We start from the raw sequence: 17,846 nt of genomic DNA on the forward strand, positions 1-17,846 counted from the left end.
CTTCCCGTTCTAATTAGCTGAAGAAGGAGCTTACTGATTGGCTGAAGCGAGAGCTCCGGGCAGCTCTTGGAGAGAATGCAGGGGTTTCTGTTCTGCGTCCTGAACTGCAAGGGGCGCTGGAGGCTCTGGAGAACAGGCTGCTCCAGCGTCTGGCTGAAGAGGTGCACAAAGAACGTGGCAACATGTGGAGGATTGTGGGAGAGAGCCTGCAGAATGAAGGACTTGGCTCCATAACAGTCAAGGTAAGCAGCCATTTTGGGAAGGTCTTCTGAGAAAGTAAAGGTTATTAAACTAAAGCAGTAACCGTAACAGCTAACAGATTGATACATCTGGGTTATTTTTGTGTCTTTGTGTGTGTGTGTGTGTGTGTGTGTTTGTGTGTGTGTGTGTGTGTGTGTGTGTGTGTGTGTGTGTGTGTGTGTAACAGCAAGTCCATGAGATTGTTCAGAGGGCATTGAGCCTGTATAGAGCAGATGGAACTGGCATGGCTGACTACGCTCTGGCGTCTCTGGGTGAGGATCCCCATACTGTGTGTGTGTGTGGGAAAGATAACATACAGTATGTTTAGGGATTTGTCTGTCTATAAGTTGCTGTGTGTCTGTGTCTACATGCGTTATCACGTGTGTATGCATTTGTGTTGCCATGTGTTTATGCATGTCTCTGTTTGTGTGTGTGTGTGTGTTCATGCATGCCTCTGTATATGTGTGTGTTCATGCATGTCTCTGTATGTATGTGTGTATGCGTGTCTGTGTGTGTGTGTGTGTGTGTGTGTGTGTGTGTGTGGTGTGTGTGTGTGTGTGTGTGTGTGTGTGTGTGTGTGTGTGTGTGTGTAGGTGCTACTGTGATTGGTTCACAGAGTTCAGAAACATACCACACCAGGTCTCCATGTGTCAGCTTGTTTGGAGTGCCACTGTGGTACGCTTCAGAGAGTCCACGCACTGTTATACAGGTAACACACCTATTTATGAACACACACACTTTTGCGCACACACATACGCACAAACACAGTTAACTGATTCTGGCCTGTGTGTTTGTGTGTCAGCCTGAGATGCACCCTGGGAAGTGCTGGGCGTTTAAGGGCAGTGAGGGTTTCCTCACCATCGCCCTGTCCCTCCCTGTACGCGTCACACACGTCACCTTGGAGCACATCCCCAAGAGCCTCTCCCCCACCGGACGCATCGACAGCGCCCCCCGAGAGTTTGACGTTTACGTGAGTCTCAGACGCCTATTTACCAACAGACTACGGCAACAGAATGGTCAAAGACACAGATGTATGCAACACGATAAAAACATTATATGACTTTCTGAAGAGAGATTTATGTATTGAGGGAAATGTGCGTGTCTGCATCCATCTCCTCCTCCAGGGTCTGAGTGGCTTTGATGAGCAAGAGGAAGGGAAGCTCCTGGGTTCTTTCATATACAACTCTGATGGCGAGCCCATCCAGACCTTTGAGCTACCGGTGAGATTTCATCAGAAGCCTTTAAACTTAGTTCCAATCCGCATGCCTCAGAGCTTTCGCTCTCTCACCATCATTACAAGCTTTAAACTCTCTTTTGGTTTACTGTCGCCCAATATGCATTAACCCTCTGACCAGCAAAACTCTTCATCCTTTACTTTTATTATTTCTCTCTCTCTCTCTCTCTGTCTCTCTATCTCTCTCAATTAAAAAAAAAACAGTGTCAAGCAGCAAAGATGAGACGTCGTTGTGTGGTGAGAACTGATAGAAAATCGATAACAACAACAATCGCCGCCATTTTCTTTATTTTTTTTAACCTGCAATAAATAAAGCAGGCTTCCAGTCAATGGAAAAATGGCTTCTCCCCACCGGCGATTGTTGTTGTTTACGATTTTCTATCAGTTCTCACCACACAACGACGTCTCATCTTTGCTCCTTGAATGTCGATATGTAATGGTATGGCGTTATTGAAACTTACTACGTCTAAAAAATAGTAGAAATTGAATGTTTATTTTTCATTGAATGTTTACATAAAGTTGCACTGGGTGCCTTTAATAATTACCTTGTATGAATCATGTGCTTATGTCAGCAGGGACATGGCTTTTCTGTGTTTGTGTGTGCAACTTATATTATTAGGTAACCTTAGTCAGCATATTTGCAAGAGCATGTTTTGGGTCAGAGGTGATAAGAAGGGTCGAACTGTGCTTCTTTTGACCTTGTGTAAAACCGACATACTTACATAGTAAGATGACCTCGGACGTCAGACTCACTTTGTGAATATCCCTGCTGACAAATTGTTTGGCGTCAGAGAACGCTAACTTCTATCTACCTCTATCTGTATTTAATTTAGCTTCTCTCTCATCTGCTGCAGTCTGGGACTGAGCACGGTCTCTCTCACTCTCTAAGAGTGGGCCTGTGCCTCTCTCTGGCCTGCCGGGATGTGGGTGAGCCCGACAGGCTTGCTGTTGTTGTTTAAATAAATACTGTATACTTATATGCAACTTCGGCAGGCACGTGCACAGACATTTTGGGGGGAAGGTGCTCAAACCAAAAAAAAGGGCACCCGTCGCCAAAATGATGATTGATGAATGAAGAAAAAATTGGGCTCCAGCAGAAGGGGCACTTTTCTCATCCAGGGCAAAAGGGCAGGTGCTTGAGCACCACTAGGGGTCTATCTGTGCACGTGTCTGGACTCAGGAGTCCTTAGGTAACTTGACTGAATTATCACCTAACACTCTCTCTTCTCTGTCTCCCACCCTCTCTCTCTTCCTCTTTTAGGACTCTGTGAAGGATGTGTATGGTGCGGTGCAGTTAAGGGTTCTCAGTAACTGGGGTAACCCTGAGTACTCCTGTGTCTACAGATTCAGGGTTCACGGCCAGCCACTGCCCAAGTGAGAGCCACACACCAAACAACCTCACCAAAGACTTAATTTGTATTACCCTATTACTTTATAGATAATAAATATCTCTGATTACAAAGCAAAGTGTGTTGTGTTACATGTATTTTCAGTATGATATATGTATACTTGGCCTCTGTATTCAGATTGAAATTGGCCATTAATTTCCATTTCAATTTTGATACCAAAATAGTGTGATGGCATGTGAATATAAGTTGTCCTTAACATCTTAGAGATAGTAAGCGCACTTCTCAAAATAATTTGTACAAACAGCTCCACACAACTGACGGCTGCAAAAACCGGTAACTCGCTCAAACTGCTTAGTTGTCTCACTATGACTCAAAAGTAAATAACTGCATCAATGAATATATCAGTGCCATCAAAATGCAAGTCACCTTCTAATGGTTTGTAACTAAGACAGTCAAAACACTTCCTCCTTTTCCCTCACGTGGCCTGGAACACCTAAGATTTATTTTGCTTTTGAACATATTGAATCAATCTTTATCAAACACATATAAACTGATAGAATTAATTTAAAAAACACTGTTCATGACTTAAGAATGTATTGATCATGTGCCTTGTATTAATAATGACCTTGTATGATTCAATGTGCTTATGTAAGCAGGAACATGGCTTGTTTCTGTGTTTCTGTGTGTGATTATTAGGTGCTGATGCCTGAGGTTAAATTGGGCCGGAGCGCTTCGGAGCTCAGCTCCGCCTCTTTAGGTCCACAACAAAGCCCGTCGGAGCTCAGCTCCGTCTCCCTCAGTGTAAAATAATCATATACTGTACTTCTTTTAATAGTTATTAATCTCCTGACAAACACATTGCAGTATGAGACTATGGAACTCACAAGACTACTGTAGACTCACAAGACACTGTAGCCAGTCAATGATACATGGAATTATGAGACGTGGTAGGGCATTCTACTGATTCTCTCGTGAAGTGCATGTCAGTGAACGTCAAAAATCGTCACCTATCTTTGGTGATTTTTAAAACTGTTTTCTAAAGGATCATTGTTGTTGTTAATAAGCTGGCCATTCGAGCGCCCCCGCAAGAATGTGTAAAGAAGGTAAGTGTACTTCGATCTGTTTTTGGAATCCAGACAGACATTTCAGCCTGAAACAACAAATGAACTAAGCTAACTTAAGCTTAGCCTTCACTGAGAACATAACCTCATATAGGGTGACCAGATTTGAATTTGTGAGAAAGAGGACACTTCTTCGCGGGGGTGGGGGGGAGTTTAGTGTATAGCATGCCGCAACATGGCCATGTGAATGCATACAATAGCACAAATGAAATTACACAAATTAACATCTATTTATTGAACTTTACCAACATTGCAAAGTGCAAATGTAAAACAAATCTTTTTTGTGGCATTTAATCCAGTGCTTCTTTAATGTGTCTTGTCCATATATTGAAGCAATAATTATCATAAATAAAACATTCTAAATAATAAATACTTTATATGGCCACATATTAAAATAAGAAAATTAAGCGGTTTTCAGTCCTCCTCATCTATTAAAGTAATAATGATAACAAATCCAATATCATAAACAATAAATAATACATTATTTAAATGGTCACATTAAAATAAGAACATTAAGAAGACACTTTTCAGTCCTCCTCATGTGGTTGGGCATATTTCTCTGAAGACTGAATCTTTACCCAGGAGTCGGCGATTACCTATCAAATAGGTATTGAAAGTCCTTGCAGGTCATGTGTTTGAAATTGTACCAGGTGCACAGAATCCCCATCAGCGATTCAACAGACAAGCGATTCCTCTCCTTGGTCCTATGGGCTTGCATCAGTAAGAAAATTAGCTCAACAATTGCATTGTGAGCAGGTATTGAAAAAAAAACAACCTGTGCAATCTTAAGCAACTCTGAACAAAAAAATCTAGGGTTAATTTTTCCAAGAATTTGGTCCACCTCTGGTGTGCTTGCAGATCAGAGCCGCTGCTAGCCATAACTCCTTTATGATGCCCCCCACCCCCCCCTTTCCTCAACCCAAAATGAGGGACACTTTCTTCCAGGTGCGCGCGCGCACCAACAGCTAGCCAACAATAATGTAAATCAAGGTTTCATTAGCCATACTATAAACCTATTCATTTCAGTGTAATTTTGGCAACCCCCTACTGGACTTTATTACTATGAACAATACATCCAAGAGTCAAGACAATTATAACAGGTTTCTCTCAAATTTCATGTTGTTTTCTTGAAGTAGAGAAACAGAGAGCTGCTAGACAGGCTGCCACTCGAGTCGGCGCCACGTCACAAATTTAGTCAGATAATGGCTCCCTACACATTGCGTGAGATGTCTGTTATTGAATGCTTTTGTTAGAGCTGTCTGCCTGAGGTGAGCCTAATGTCTGAACTGGAGAGGAAGGTTTAGCCATCAGGTATAGCCAGGTGTATGTGAGGCTTTACAGTTAAGTGCTTGGAGTGCTAGAGGGAGTTCAGAGAAAGCTCATTTGGCACTTATGGAATATCTGTGATGACACATGTAATTTTGCCATTACCATGGCTGCAAATTAGTCTTTATTTAGTCAGATAATGACTCCCTACACATTGCGTGAGATGTCTGTTATTGAATGCTTTTGTTAGAGCTGTCTCCCTGAGGTGAGCCTAAGGTCTGAACTGGAGAGGAAAGTTTGGCCACTATGTGTTGAGTCAGAGGGAGGCTGACTATTTATGAGGAGACATCCCCGAGATCAGTACTTCTTTTTTCAATGAGAGGATATTTACAAAGGTGAGTACATCCATCCACCTATCTGTTTGTCTCAGAGGAAGGCAGTGTAAAGAGATGCTCCATTGTATGTTGAAAGGATTTGTAGGCTAATTGTAAAAGTGGTAAACTACAAGAAGCAGTTGGCAGTGCGATGGCTCAGGTGGCCTTTAGTTTGTTTAACATCTGTTTTGTAAGACCAGCATAGAGTGCGTTGCAGTAATCTTACTTTTCAACTTAATTATTCTGAGTAAATAATAATTAATACGCTTACTTTTTCTTAAAGTAGCATTCCGGATCAATTGCTAATTTTTACGATATGCTAGAGGCTAAAACTCCAAAATCTCTTGAAATGTGCTGCCTTTGACATTATGACAAACTAGTTAGTCAACAACTGTCCTAAAAAAGTCAGACATCAAGCAAGTGCAACACAAGACAAAGCAAGACTGCAAATAAATAACTTACTAGTTCGGCAGACATTAAATAGCCAGGCGGCTTCAGGCAATCTTACATTTAGCATTTATATGCCTATGGACCCTGGTATGGCAATGGCACGGTGGCAATTCTCCATATTAAAAGCCTAATCCTGAAGTACAATTGTTGCATAATGCTTCTTTAAGTGAACGCCGCCTGATTTCTACAGTGCATGAAATGCCCTGTATTGCTATTCCTAGGCTTCTTCTTCTTCCTCTTCTTCTTCTTCTTCTTTTTCTTCTTCTTCCCTTTTTCTGCGATTAATTCAGCTCAAACCGCTTAACTTAGAAACTTCGTTCGAACTTTGCTGCGTAGGTCTTGTAAAGGACTCTTATGCTATGTATTTTTCACTTTTCTAAACGTTATACTTTTTATGGTATTAAAGAAAAACGAATTCATATTTTCCCATTGACTTACATTGGGCCATTATGACATCATAATAGGGTCATTAAACTAGCTTGCACCTGTGCTTCAGTGACACCTGCGCAAAGGTTCAAAGGCTCCTCTTATCTCTGTCTCTCTCCATTCAACTGTATAACTAGGAATATTAAGACACCTTCAATACTCTACTTTTTTTTTCTCTCCATTTTTCTCTCTTTCCCTCTCACTCTACTTTCTCTCACACTCCATCTCTCTGCTTCCCTCCATTTTCTCTCCTTCTTTCAATATTTTCCCTCTTCACTCTCTCTTTACTGTCTTTATCCAGAGCCACTATTGTTCACTCTTCTTTCTTTCCTTTCTTCTTTCTTTCTTCCTCTCCTCTTTCCTCCTTCCACTCTTCTTTCCTTCTTCTACTCTTCTTTCCTTTCTTTACTCTCCTTTCCTTCCTCCACTCTTCTTTCCTTTCTTCTTTCCTTCTTCTGCTCTTCTTTCCTTCTTTCACTCTTCTTGCCTTTCTTCTTTCCTTCTTTCATTCTTATTTCTTTTCTTATTTCCTTCTTCCACTCCTCTTTCCTTCTTTCACTCTTCTTTTTCTTCTTTCACTCTTCCATCCTTCTTCCACTCTTCTTTCCTTTCTCTCTATCCCTCTCACTCTACTTTCTCTCACACTCCATCTCTCTGCTTCACTCCATTTTCTCTCCTTCTTTCAATATTTTCCCTCTTCACTCTCTCCTTACTGTCTTTATCCAGAGCCACTCTCGTTCACTCTTCTTTCCCTTCTTCTTTCTTTCTTCCTTCAACACTTCTTTCCTTTCTTGTTCCACTCTTCTTTACATTCTTTACTTTTCTTTACTTCTTCCACTATTCTTTCACTCTTCTTTCCTTTCTTCTTTCCTTCTTTCATTCTTCTATCTTTTCTTCTTCCACTCTTTCTTTGATTACATCAAATTATAATATTAATATTTATGGATATTAACAGGGATTACATTGCATGTCTTGAACACCGAAACATCCTCATGCAGGTAGACAGGAGGGACAAAGTCAAAAGTATTACACAGTTATCAAAACCTTTACTCAAGGAGCAAAACAACAGCTCAGATTTGCACCACTATAAGCACATGTCAACATCACACCTTTTTTTATGAAAAACAATACACAAGTGATTTGCAAAACACTAAACATACTTGAATGCTTTAGACACAGAAGTACAGTGCCACTTGAAAGTATGTGAACCTCTTGAGCACTTAAGCGTTTTCTGTTGTTTTACCATGATTTTTCATTTTTTTATCACCAATTTTCCATAGATGAAATGTCAGGTTTATGTTTATCATTTGCATGTACTTGTTTAGAGGAAATTGTTTGAGAAGCTGAAAAACTACATGAAACATGGAATTAGTCCATTTCAAAAGTAAGTGAACCCCCAGCTGAATTGATAAAGTCAAGCAGGTAACAGATTCATTGAAACTTATTTGGGTGAATAATTAGTCAATTGAGCAAACCGATCATCTGAGACATCCTTAGGGAAAGGTTTGGGCCATACAGATTAAAAGAGAGAGGAAACCAACCAAACTACTGTAGTGCCAAGGTGTACCCACACAGATCAACAATGCCGAGAGGAAACGAGATATCCGAGAACATCAGGAAGAAGGTACTGACAGCCCATCAGTCTTGGGAAAGCTATAAGACCATCTCCAAAAGATTCCAGCTCCATCCATCCATCCAAGACAAATCATTTTGAAATGGAGGGCATTCAACATGACCGCATCTCTGCCTAGAAGTGGACGCCCATCAAGACCATCACCAAGAAGCACCAGAAGAAGAATAAATCAGGTAAAAGTCAGCCCACACATCACCTCTAAAGAGTTTCGGACCTCTCTGGCAGCATCTGGGGTAAATGTACATGGGTCTACAATCAGACAAAAATTGTTGGTTTTGATCGTGACAAAATAATTCTATCTCGGACTCATCTGTTTAAAGAAGGGACTTCCAGAAGGCCTTTGGTTTATCCAAGTGCTCTCGGGCAAAGTTGAAACGGGCAGTTTTGTTCTTTCTTGAGAGCAGAGGCTTCCTTCTAGCAACCCGATCATGAATGTCATGTCTATTCAATTTCCATCTGATTGTAGACCCATGTACATTTACCCCAGATGCTGCCAGAGAGGTCTGAAACTCTTTAGAGGTGATGTGTGGGTTGACTTTTACCTGATTTATTCTTCTTCTGGTGCTTCTTGGTGATGGTCTTGATGGGCGTCCACTTCTAGGCAGAGATGCGGTCATGTTGAATGCCCTCCATTTCTAAATTATTTGTCTTGGATGGATGGATGGAGCTGGAATCTTTTGGAGATGGTCTTATAGCTTTCCCAAGACTGATGGGCTGTCAGAACCTTCTTCCTGATGTTCTCGGATATCTCGTTTCCTTTCGGCATTGTTGATCTGTGTGGGTACACCTTGGCACTACAGTAGTTTGGTTGGTTTCCTCCCTCTTTTAATCTGTGTTGCCCAAACCTTTCCCTAAGGATGTCTCAGATGATCGGTTTGCTTAATTGACTAATTAAGCACCCAAATAAGTTTCACTGAATCTGTTCACTGCTTGACTTTACCAATTCAGCTGGGGGTTCACTTACTTTGGAAATGGACTAATTCCATGTTTCATGTAGTCTTTTGGCTACTCAAACAATTCCCTCTAAAAAAAGTACATGCAAATGATAAACATAAACCTGACATTCCTTCTATGGAAAATTGGTGATGAAAAAAATGAAAAATCATGGTAAACAACAGAAAACTCCTAAGTGGTCAAGGGGTTCACATACTTTAAAGTGGCACTGTATATCAAGAGGTCACTTCCTTGCAATTCCAAACACTGACAGTCAATGACCACACCTATGAGCTTGTCAAATAAACACAGCCATCAAGTGCACACATGATTGCTTAATTGTAGACACACCAAACAGGTTTAAGCACTATAGAAATGCAGCAGATGAGTGCATCTGTCTTCAACCAAAATGGAAGGAGTCAGAAGAAGAAGAGTGAAGGTGAGAGGGGGAATCCACAGAGGAGGAGAAGGAGGAAGAGGAAGAGGTGGAGGCCATGCCAGAGGCAGAGGGCGAGGTAGAGGAAGAGGAAGAGGGAGACCTGAAGCAGGAGGAAAACTTGCTCAAAGAAGAAGAAGACCAAATGTATCAAATAAACTTGAAAGGAGGACAGGGGCCCATATATACCCAAGAGAAATTCAAGCCAACATTTAACGGTGACCATGCCATTTTCAATAATGTCCTTCAAATCTCTCAGTCAACACTGACACACATCCTAAAAAGGATAAAATGAAACATCTTTATTTGTACTGTATTTTTAGTTTTTTTCTTTTTCTTTACGTAATGGAATTGTAACCTGTACTGGATACATCATTTTACTTAATGATGAGCGAATTTAATTTTGCAAAGGATCTGAGGTGCTTGAATTTCATTTTGCAAAGGATCTGAGGTCCTTTGCTAATTGGGTGTGTGGTTGTGCTAATTGTGTGAGGTTTTTTTGAAAATCAAAACAAAAGGATCAAAATCGTGCTTAAGCAATCGAGAAAAACTGTATAAGTACGTGCATGTGTGTGTATGAAAGAATGAATGAGTGACACTTTGGCCGTAGGACACCTGAGCTTGACCTGAGAGGCTGAAGGTGGAGCCCAAGGGGGAAAGGCCTAAAAAGCCAGCAGCCAGAGCATCTGGGCGTGGCTGAGGAAGGCAACAGTTTTTTTACCGTGTGCTGTGATGTTTGCCACGAAAACTGTTCTCTACCAAAGACTCTTAAGTTTAATATCTTTTATTTTATTTAGACCAACTTGTACTCCACCTTTTTGCAATAAACGGTCAATGGGACTAACTGGACTCACCTCTACTCCTTATCTTTTCTGCACGCGTCAGAACCAAGATCCAACTCAGCCACCAGTGGTAGTAAAAAAGGTGCCACAATGGTGCTTAAGGTGATACTTCCACTGCTCACTTTAATGGTGCTAAAGGTGATACTGCAACATTTAGCAAATAGAGGGCACTCTGTGGTCTATTTCCTACAATTCCGGCCCCTTATCTCTCCTGTTGAAGCCTTTAAACCACTGTCAATTCCACCCTCTTACCTCTCCTTTTGAAGCCTCTAAACCAGTGGTCCGAAACTTTTTACAGTCCCGTACCCCTTCAGACATTCAATCTCCAGCTATGTACAACCACCCCCCCACCCCTCGTTTTTTTCACATACATGTATTTTGGTGAATTCCGTTTTATTCCATTTCTGCTCATCTTGTTCACCCTGAGGTGGATTGATGGCTTAAAGTGAGTGAAAAATATGTGCCACAGGTGACCCAAACCTTATAAAATTGTTAAAAAGCGGAGGTGTAGGTAGGGGGGCGTGACCGGAGCGGAGTTCAGCACAGATGTGACATTTTCTCAGGGGTTCTGTTTTTTAATTTATGTTAGTTTATCGTTGCGGACATTGTTGTGTGTGTTTTTTTTTTTAAATGAATACAGTCTTGCAGGGCAAAATACAAGGGAATTTGGGCGCTTTTGATGCACAAAATGATGTTTCCGTCTGAAAGTTGCAATTCAATTTCAAAGTGTACATTTGCGAATTCCGTTCGTTTTCCGTTATCGCGGAAAATCGTTGGCTCTATACCTGTAGCTATTTCTGGCAGTGTAGTAATTTTGCTGAATATGGGTATACATGAGTATTTTTGGCACTGCGACTTGGCTATTCAGACTATTTAAGATTTCATGTCTATTTATAGCTCAGTCTCAAAAAGTAATGGGCTTTCTCACTTTGAAAACGCAAACCAAATGTTCTCCCCGCGTACACCCTGAAACACTTTGCGTACCCCTGGGGGTACGCCTGCCCCAGTTTTGGAACCGAGGCTCTAAAACGTATTCCACCCTCTTATCTCTACTGCTGAAGCCTCTAAACCAACTTTAACAGATGGGGTTGATTCCCTTAAGATCAAGTCCATAACCTAACCTTATATTTTCCAGGGCTTTTCATTCTCAATGTTTTATCTTCAGTTGGAAAGTACTTTTCACATTCATGCAAAAAAGAAATCATATTTTCATCGTGTGTATAAACATAATAAGCATAGTTTTTTGTTCTTGTGAATGAATATGGACTATAACCTCAGCCACTTAAGGACTCTAGAATGTTTTATTAGTATGTTCAAGATGCGTGTATCTAAACTAAAAGAGCTTTTCTCTGTCTAAGTGCTCAGCACAAACATCACATCAGGTAAGGGAAACCTGTTGAGATCAATTCAATACAATTGTTTATCTGTTTTGTCATTGGTGAGCTAGCAGTAGAGGTATTTTTAATATTGAGTACATTTAATATGTAGTAAAACTTATTTTTTATTCCTAATACCAGCCTCGAACAGACAGCAGGTAAACACAGCAACCTTCCTTAAGAAAGTCCTATAAATTCTTTTCACTAGCAGTAAAATATTATTGTATCAGTATTTGATGTGTAGTATTTTTTCTGTCTCTCTCTGCATTAGGAATTGATTCTGACAGAGAATATTTTTTGCTAGCTCTGTCTGTGACAACTAAAATAACAGGTAAGAAATCACTGAGCAATCACATCACTTCCTAATATATTTTATTAGTTTCTTCAGTGCACTATTGCACTTCAATTCTAAGATATTATTCAAATTCCTTGTGTTAGAGGAAATGTAAGTATTGAGAGGAGGGAGGGCAGTCTCCTACACAACAACTAATACAACTGCAACAACCACAGCAGGTAAGCAGCTAGCCTGGTGCTCTTCACACTGTTTTCAGTCTCCTACTGTAAGTGTCTTACCCTTCATTTCAGTACAGCATCTACTGATTTGTATAACTTTTACTTCCTTTATTTTTACCTTCAAGTAATGGTGAAAAAACATCAGCAGTAGGTATAGGATGTAATCATAATTAAAGAAACTAAAAGTTATTTTGCTCTGTTATTGGGGTGACATACTGAAGCAGTTATTTAAAAAACTACAGCATGATGACAGACCCTACCACAACAACAGCAGCTATGATAACAGAAGAGTCTACAAGCACAACAGTAGACCCTACCACAACAACAGCAGCTATGATTACAGAAGAGTCTACAAGAACAACATTGGCCCCTACCACAACAACAGCAGCTTCTCTAACATCAGAGCCTTCAAGAACATTGGCAACAACCAAAACCACAGAAGCAGTTGGTAAAACAATTACTACAACAGCAGAGCCTACAACCACAATATTGGACCAAACCACAACAACAGAAGCAGTCGGTAAAACAATTGAAGAAGCTTCTATAACAGCAAAGCCTACAAACACAACCTTCGCCACAATTACAATAACAATAACATTAGCAGTCGGTAAAACAACTACTTCAACAGAAAAGCCTACAACCACAACAACAGATGTAGTCAGTGAAAAAACTACAAGCACAATATTGGTCCAAACCAAAACAACAGAAGCAGACGGTAAAACAACTACAGCAGCTTCTGCAACAGCAGAGCCTACAACCAGAACATTGACCCCTACCACAACAATAGAAGCAGTCAATAAAATAACTACAACAACAGAAAAGTCTGCAACCACAACATTGGCCCCGACCATGACAACACAAACAGTTGCTCGAACAACTGCAGGAGCTACTACAACAGCAGAGCCTACAACCACAACATTGGCTCCAACCACAACAACAGAAACAGTCGGTAAAACAACTACTACAACAGAAGAGCCTACAAGTACAACATTGGCCCCTGCCATGACAAGAGAAATAGGCGGTAAAACAAATACTACAGCAGAAAAGCTTACAAAGACAACATTGATCCAAACCAAAACAACAGAAGCAGTCTGTAAAACAACTACAGCAGCTTCTACAACAGCAAAGCCTCCAACCACAACATTGGCCCCAAACACAACAATTGAAGCAGTGAGTAAAACAACTACTTCAACAGAAAAGCCTAAAATCACAACATTTGCCCCTACCACATCATCAGAAACAGTCGCCACAAAAACTATAGCAGCAACTCCAACACCAGAGCCTTCAACCACAACATTGGCCCCTACTACGACAACAGAAATAGTCGCCGGAAGAACTACAGCAGCTACTACAACAGTAGAGCCTAGAACCACAACATTGGCAACAACCAAAACCACAGAAGCAGTTGGTAAAACAATTACTACAACAGCAGAGCCTACAACCACAATATTGGACCAAACCACAACAACAGAAGCAGTCGGTAAAACAATTGAAGAAGCTTCTATAACAGCAAAGCCTACAAACACAACCTTCGCCACAATTACAATAACAATAACATTAGCAGTCGGTAAAACAACTACTTCAACAGAAAAGCCTACAACCACAACAACAGATGTAGTCAGTGAAAAAACTACAAGCACAATATTGGTCCAAACCAAAACAACAGAAGCAGACGGTAAAACAACTACAGCAGCTTCTGCAACAGCAGAGCCTACAACCAGAACATTGACCCCTACCACAACAATAGAAGCAGTCAATAAAATAACTACAACAACAGAAAAGTCTGCAACCACAACATTGGCCCCGACAATGACAACACAAACAGTTGCTCGAACAACTGCAGGAGCTACTACAACAGCAGAGCCTACAACCACAACATTGGCAACAACCACAACAACAGAAACAGTCGGTAAAACAACTACTACAACAGAAGAGCCTACAAGTACAACATTGGCCCCTGCCATGACAAGAGAAACAGGCGGTAAAACATATACTACAGCAGAAAAGCTTACAAAGACAACATTGATCCAAACCAAAACAACAGAAGCAGTCTGTAAAATAACTACAGCAGCTTCTACAACAGCAAAGCCTCCAACCACAACATTGGCCCCAAACACAACAATTGAAGCAGTGAGTAAAACAACTACTTCAACAGAAAAGCCTCAAATCACAACATTTGCCCCTACCACATCATCAGAAACAGTCGCCACAAAAACTATAGCAGCAACTCCAACACCAGAGCCTTCAACCACAACATTGGCCCCTACTACGACAACAAAAACAGAAACAGTCGCCAGAACAACTACAGCAGCTACTACAACAGCAGAGCCTACAACCACAACATTGCCTCCAACCACAACAAATGAAGCAGTCGGTAAAACAACTCTAGTAGCTACTTCAACAGCAGAGCCTAAAACCACAGCATTGGCCCCAACCACACTAACAGATGTAGTCAGTAAAAAAATTACTCTGACAGAAAAGCCTACAACTAAAACATTTGCCCCTACCACGACAACAGAAATAGTCGCCGGAAGAACTACAGCAGCTACTACAACAGTAGAGCCTAGAACCACAACATTGGCCCAAACCAAAGCAACAAAAGCAGTCAGTAAAACAACTACTACAACAGAAAAACCTACAAGCACAACATTGGCCCCTACAACGACAACAGAAACCGAAACAGTTGCCAGAACAACTACAGTTGCTAATACAACAGCACAGCCTTTAACCACAATATTGGACCCAACTACAACAACTGAATTAGTTGGTAAAACAACTGCTACAAGAGAAAAGCCAACAACCACAACATTGGCACCTACCAATACAAAAGAAAGAGTAGCCAGCAAAACTACAGCAGCAACTACAACAGAAGAGCCTACAAGCACAACGTTGGCACCTACCACGAAAACAGAAACAGTGGTCAGAACAACTACAGCAGCTTCTGTAACAGCAGAGCCCAGAGCAACATTGCCCCCAACCACAACAACAGTAGATAATGTAATTGGTCTGGCGACTGTTCTGGCGATTGTTCTGGCAGTTGTTAAAACAACTACTACAACAGAAGAGCCTTCAACCACAACATTGGCCCCAAACTCAACAACAGAAGCAGTCTGTAAAACAACTACAGCAGCTACTACAACAGCAGATCCTTCAATCACAACATTGTCCCCAAACTCAACAACAGAAGCAGTTGGTAAAACAACTGCTACCACAGAAGAGCCTACAACCACAACATTGGCCCATGGCATGAAAATAGAAACAGAAACAGAAGCAGTTGCCAGAACAACTACAGCAGCTACTTCAATGGCAGAGCCTACAACCACAACATTGTCGTCAAACACAACAACAAAAGCAATTGGTAAAACAAGTACCACAACAGAAAAACCTAAAAGCACAACATTGGCCCCTACAAATGAAACAGAAACAGTAACAGTTGCCAGAACAACTACAGCAGCTACTTTAACAGGAGAGCCTACAACCACCACATTGGCCCCAACCACAACAACTGAAGCAGTCAGTAAAACAACTACTATAACAGCAGAGCCTTCAACTACAACATTGTCGCCAACCACAACAACAGAAGAAATCTGTAAAACAAGTACTACAACAGAAAAACCTACAAGCACAACATTGACCCCTACAATGACAACAGAAACAGAAACAGTTGCCAGAACAACTACAGCAGCTACTACAACAGAAAAGCCTTCAACCACAACAACCAAAGCATTAGGGAAAACAACTTCTAAAACAGAAAATTCAACAACCACAACATTGGCAGCTACCAAGACACCAGAAACAGTAGCCAGCACAACTACAGCAGCTACTACAACAGAAGAGTCTAAAACCACAACATTGGTCCAAAGCACAACAATTGAAGCAGTTGGTAAAACAACTCCAGCAGCTACAGAAGCAGTCAGTGAAACAACTACAGAGGCTACTACAACAACAGAGCCTTCAACCACAACATTGGACCCCACCACAACAACAGAAGCAGTCGGTAAAACAATTACTACAACAGAAGAGCCTACAAACACAACATTGGCCCCTACCATGACAATAAAAACAGTAGCCAGAACATCTACAGCAGCTACTACTACAGCCGAGCCTAGAACTACAACATTGGCCCCAACCACAACAACAGAAGCAGTCGGTAAAACAATTACTACTGCAGAAGAGCCTACAAGCACAACATTGGCACCTACCATAACAACAGAAACAGTATCCAGAAGAATGACATCAGCTTCTGTAACAGCAGAGCCCAGAACCACAACCTTGGCCCCAACCACAACAACAGGAGCAGTTGGTAAAAAAAATGTAGCAGCTTCTATAACTGCAGAGCCTTCAACCACAACATTGGCGCCAACCACAACAAAAAAAGCAGTCGGTAAAACAACTACTACAACAGAAGAGCCAACAACCACAACATTGGCACCTACCAAGACAAAAGAAAGAGTAGCCAGCACAACTACAGCAGCTACTATAACAGCAGAGCCTACAACCAAAACATTGGCCCGAACCACAAAAACAAAAGAAGTTGGTAAAACAACTACTACAACAGAAAAACTCACAAGCACAACATTGACCCCTACCACGACAACAGCAACAGAGACAGTTGCCAGTACAAATACAGCATCCACTTCAACAGCAGAGCCTACAAGCACAACCTTGGTCCCAGTAACAATAACATCAGCAGTCGGTAAAACAACTACAGCAGCTACTTCAACAGCAGAGCCAAAAACCACAACATTGGACCCAATTACAATAACATTAGCAGTCGGTAAAACTAGTACTACAACAGAAAAACCCACAAGCACAATATTGACCCCTATCACGACAACAGAAACAGAAACAGTTGCCAGAACAACTACAGCAGCTATTTCAACAGCAGAGCCTACAACCAAAACATTGGCCCCAACCACAACAACTGAAGCAGTCAGTAAAACAACTAGTACAACAGCAGAGCCTTCAACCACAACATTGTCTCCAACCACAGCAAGAGAAGCAATCGGTAAATCAAGTACTTCAACAGCAAAACCTACAACCACAACATTGGCACCAACTACAACAACTGAAGCAGTTGGTAAAACAACTACAGCAGCTACTACTACAGCTGAGCCTTCAACCAAAACATTGTCCCCAATCACAACAATAGAAAAAGTCGGTAAAACAACTGCTTCAACACAAAAGCCAACAACCACAACATTAACACCTACCAAGACAACAGAAACAGTAGCCAGCACAGCTACAGCAGTTACTTCAGCAGCAGAGCCTTCAACCACAACATTTGCCCCAATCAAAACTTCTGAAGCAGTCGGTAAAACAACTACTGCAACAGCAGAGCCTTCAACCACAACATTGTTGCCAACCACAACAACAGAAGCAATCGGTGAAAAAAGTACTACAACAGAAAAACTTACAGCCACAAGATTGGCCCCAAATCCGACAACAGAAACAGAAACAGAAACAACTACAACTGCTACTACAACAGCAGAGCCTTCAACCACAACATTGGACCCAACCACAACAACTGAAGCAGTCGGTATAACAACTATTACAACAGAAGAGTGTACAACCACAACATTGGCCCCAACCACAACAACCATAGCATTCGGTAAAACAACTGCTAAAACAGAAAAGTCAAAAACCACAACAG

The 17,846-nt window shown here is 41.2% G+C and overlaps 1 protein-coding gene across 1 annotated transcript in view; it reads left to right on the forward strand.

Moving 5' to 3' along the window:
- LOC308361888 (uncharacterized protein) overlaps positions 1–2,941 on the forward strand; it is a 9,705-nt gene extending 6,764 nt beyond the window's left edge. The window contains exons 13-18 of the mRNA XM_080834365.1: positions 18–242; positions 428–512; positions 834–949; positions 1,043–1,210; positions 1,365–1,460; positions 2,736–2,941. Of these exons, the coding sequence (XP_080690491.1) occupies positions 18–242; positions 428–512; positions 834–949; positions 1,043–1,210; positions 1,365–1,460; positions 2,736–2,852 (807 nt within the window). The 3' untranslated portion in view covers positions 2,853–2,941. The remainder of the gene's footprint in view (positions 1–17; positions 243–427; positions 513–833; positions 950–1,042; positions 1,211–1,364; positions 1,461–2,735) is intronic.
- The last annotated feature ends 14,905 nt before the right edge of the window (positions 2,942–17,846 follow it).

Source organism: Sprattus sprattus (assembly GCF_963457725.1).
Source record: "Sprattus sprattus genome assembly, chromosome: 3".
Lineage (NCBI taxonomy): Eukaryota > Metazoa > Chordata > Actinopteri > Clupeiformes > Clupeidae > Sprattus > Sprattus sprattus.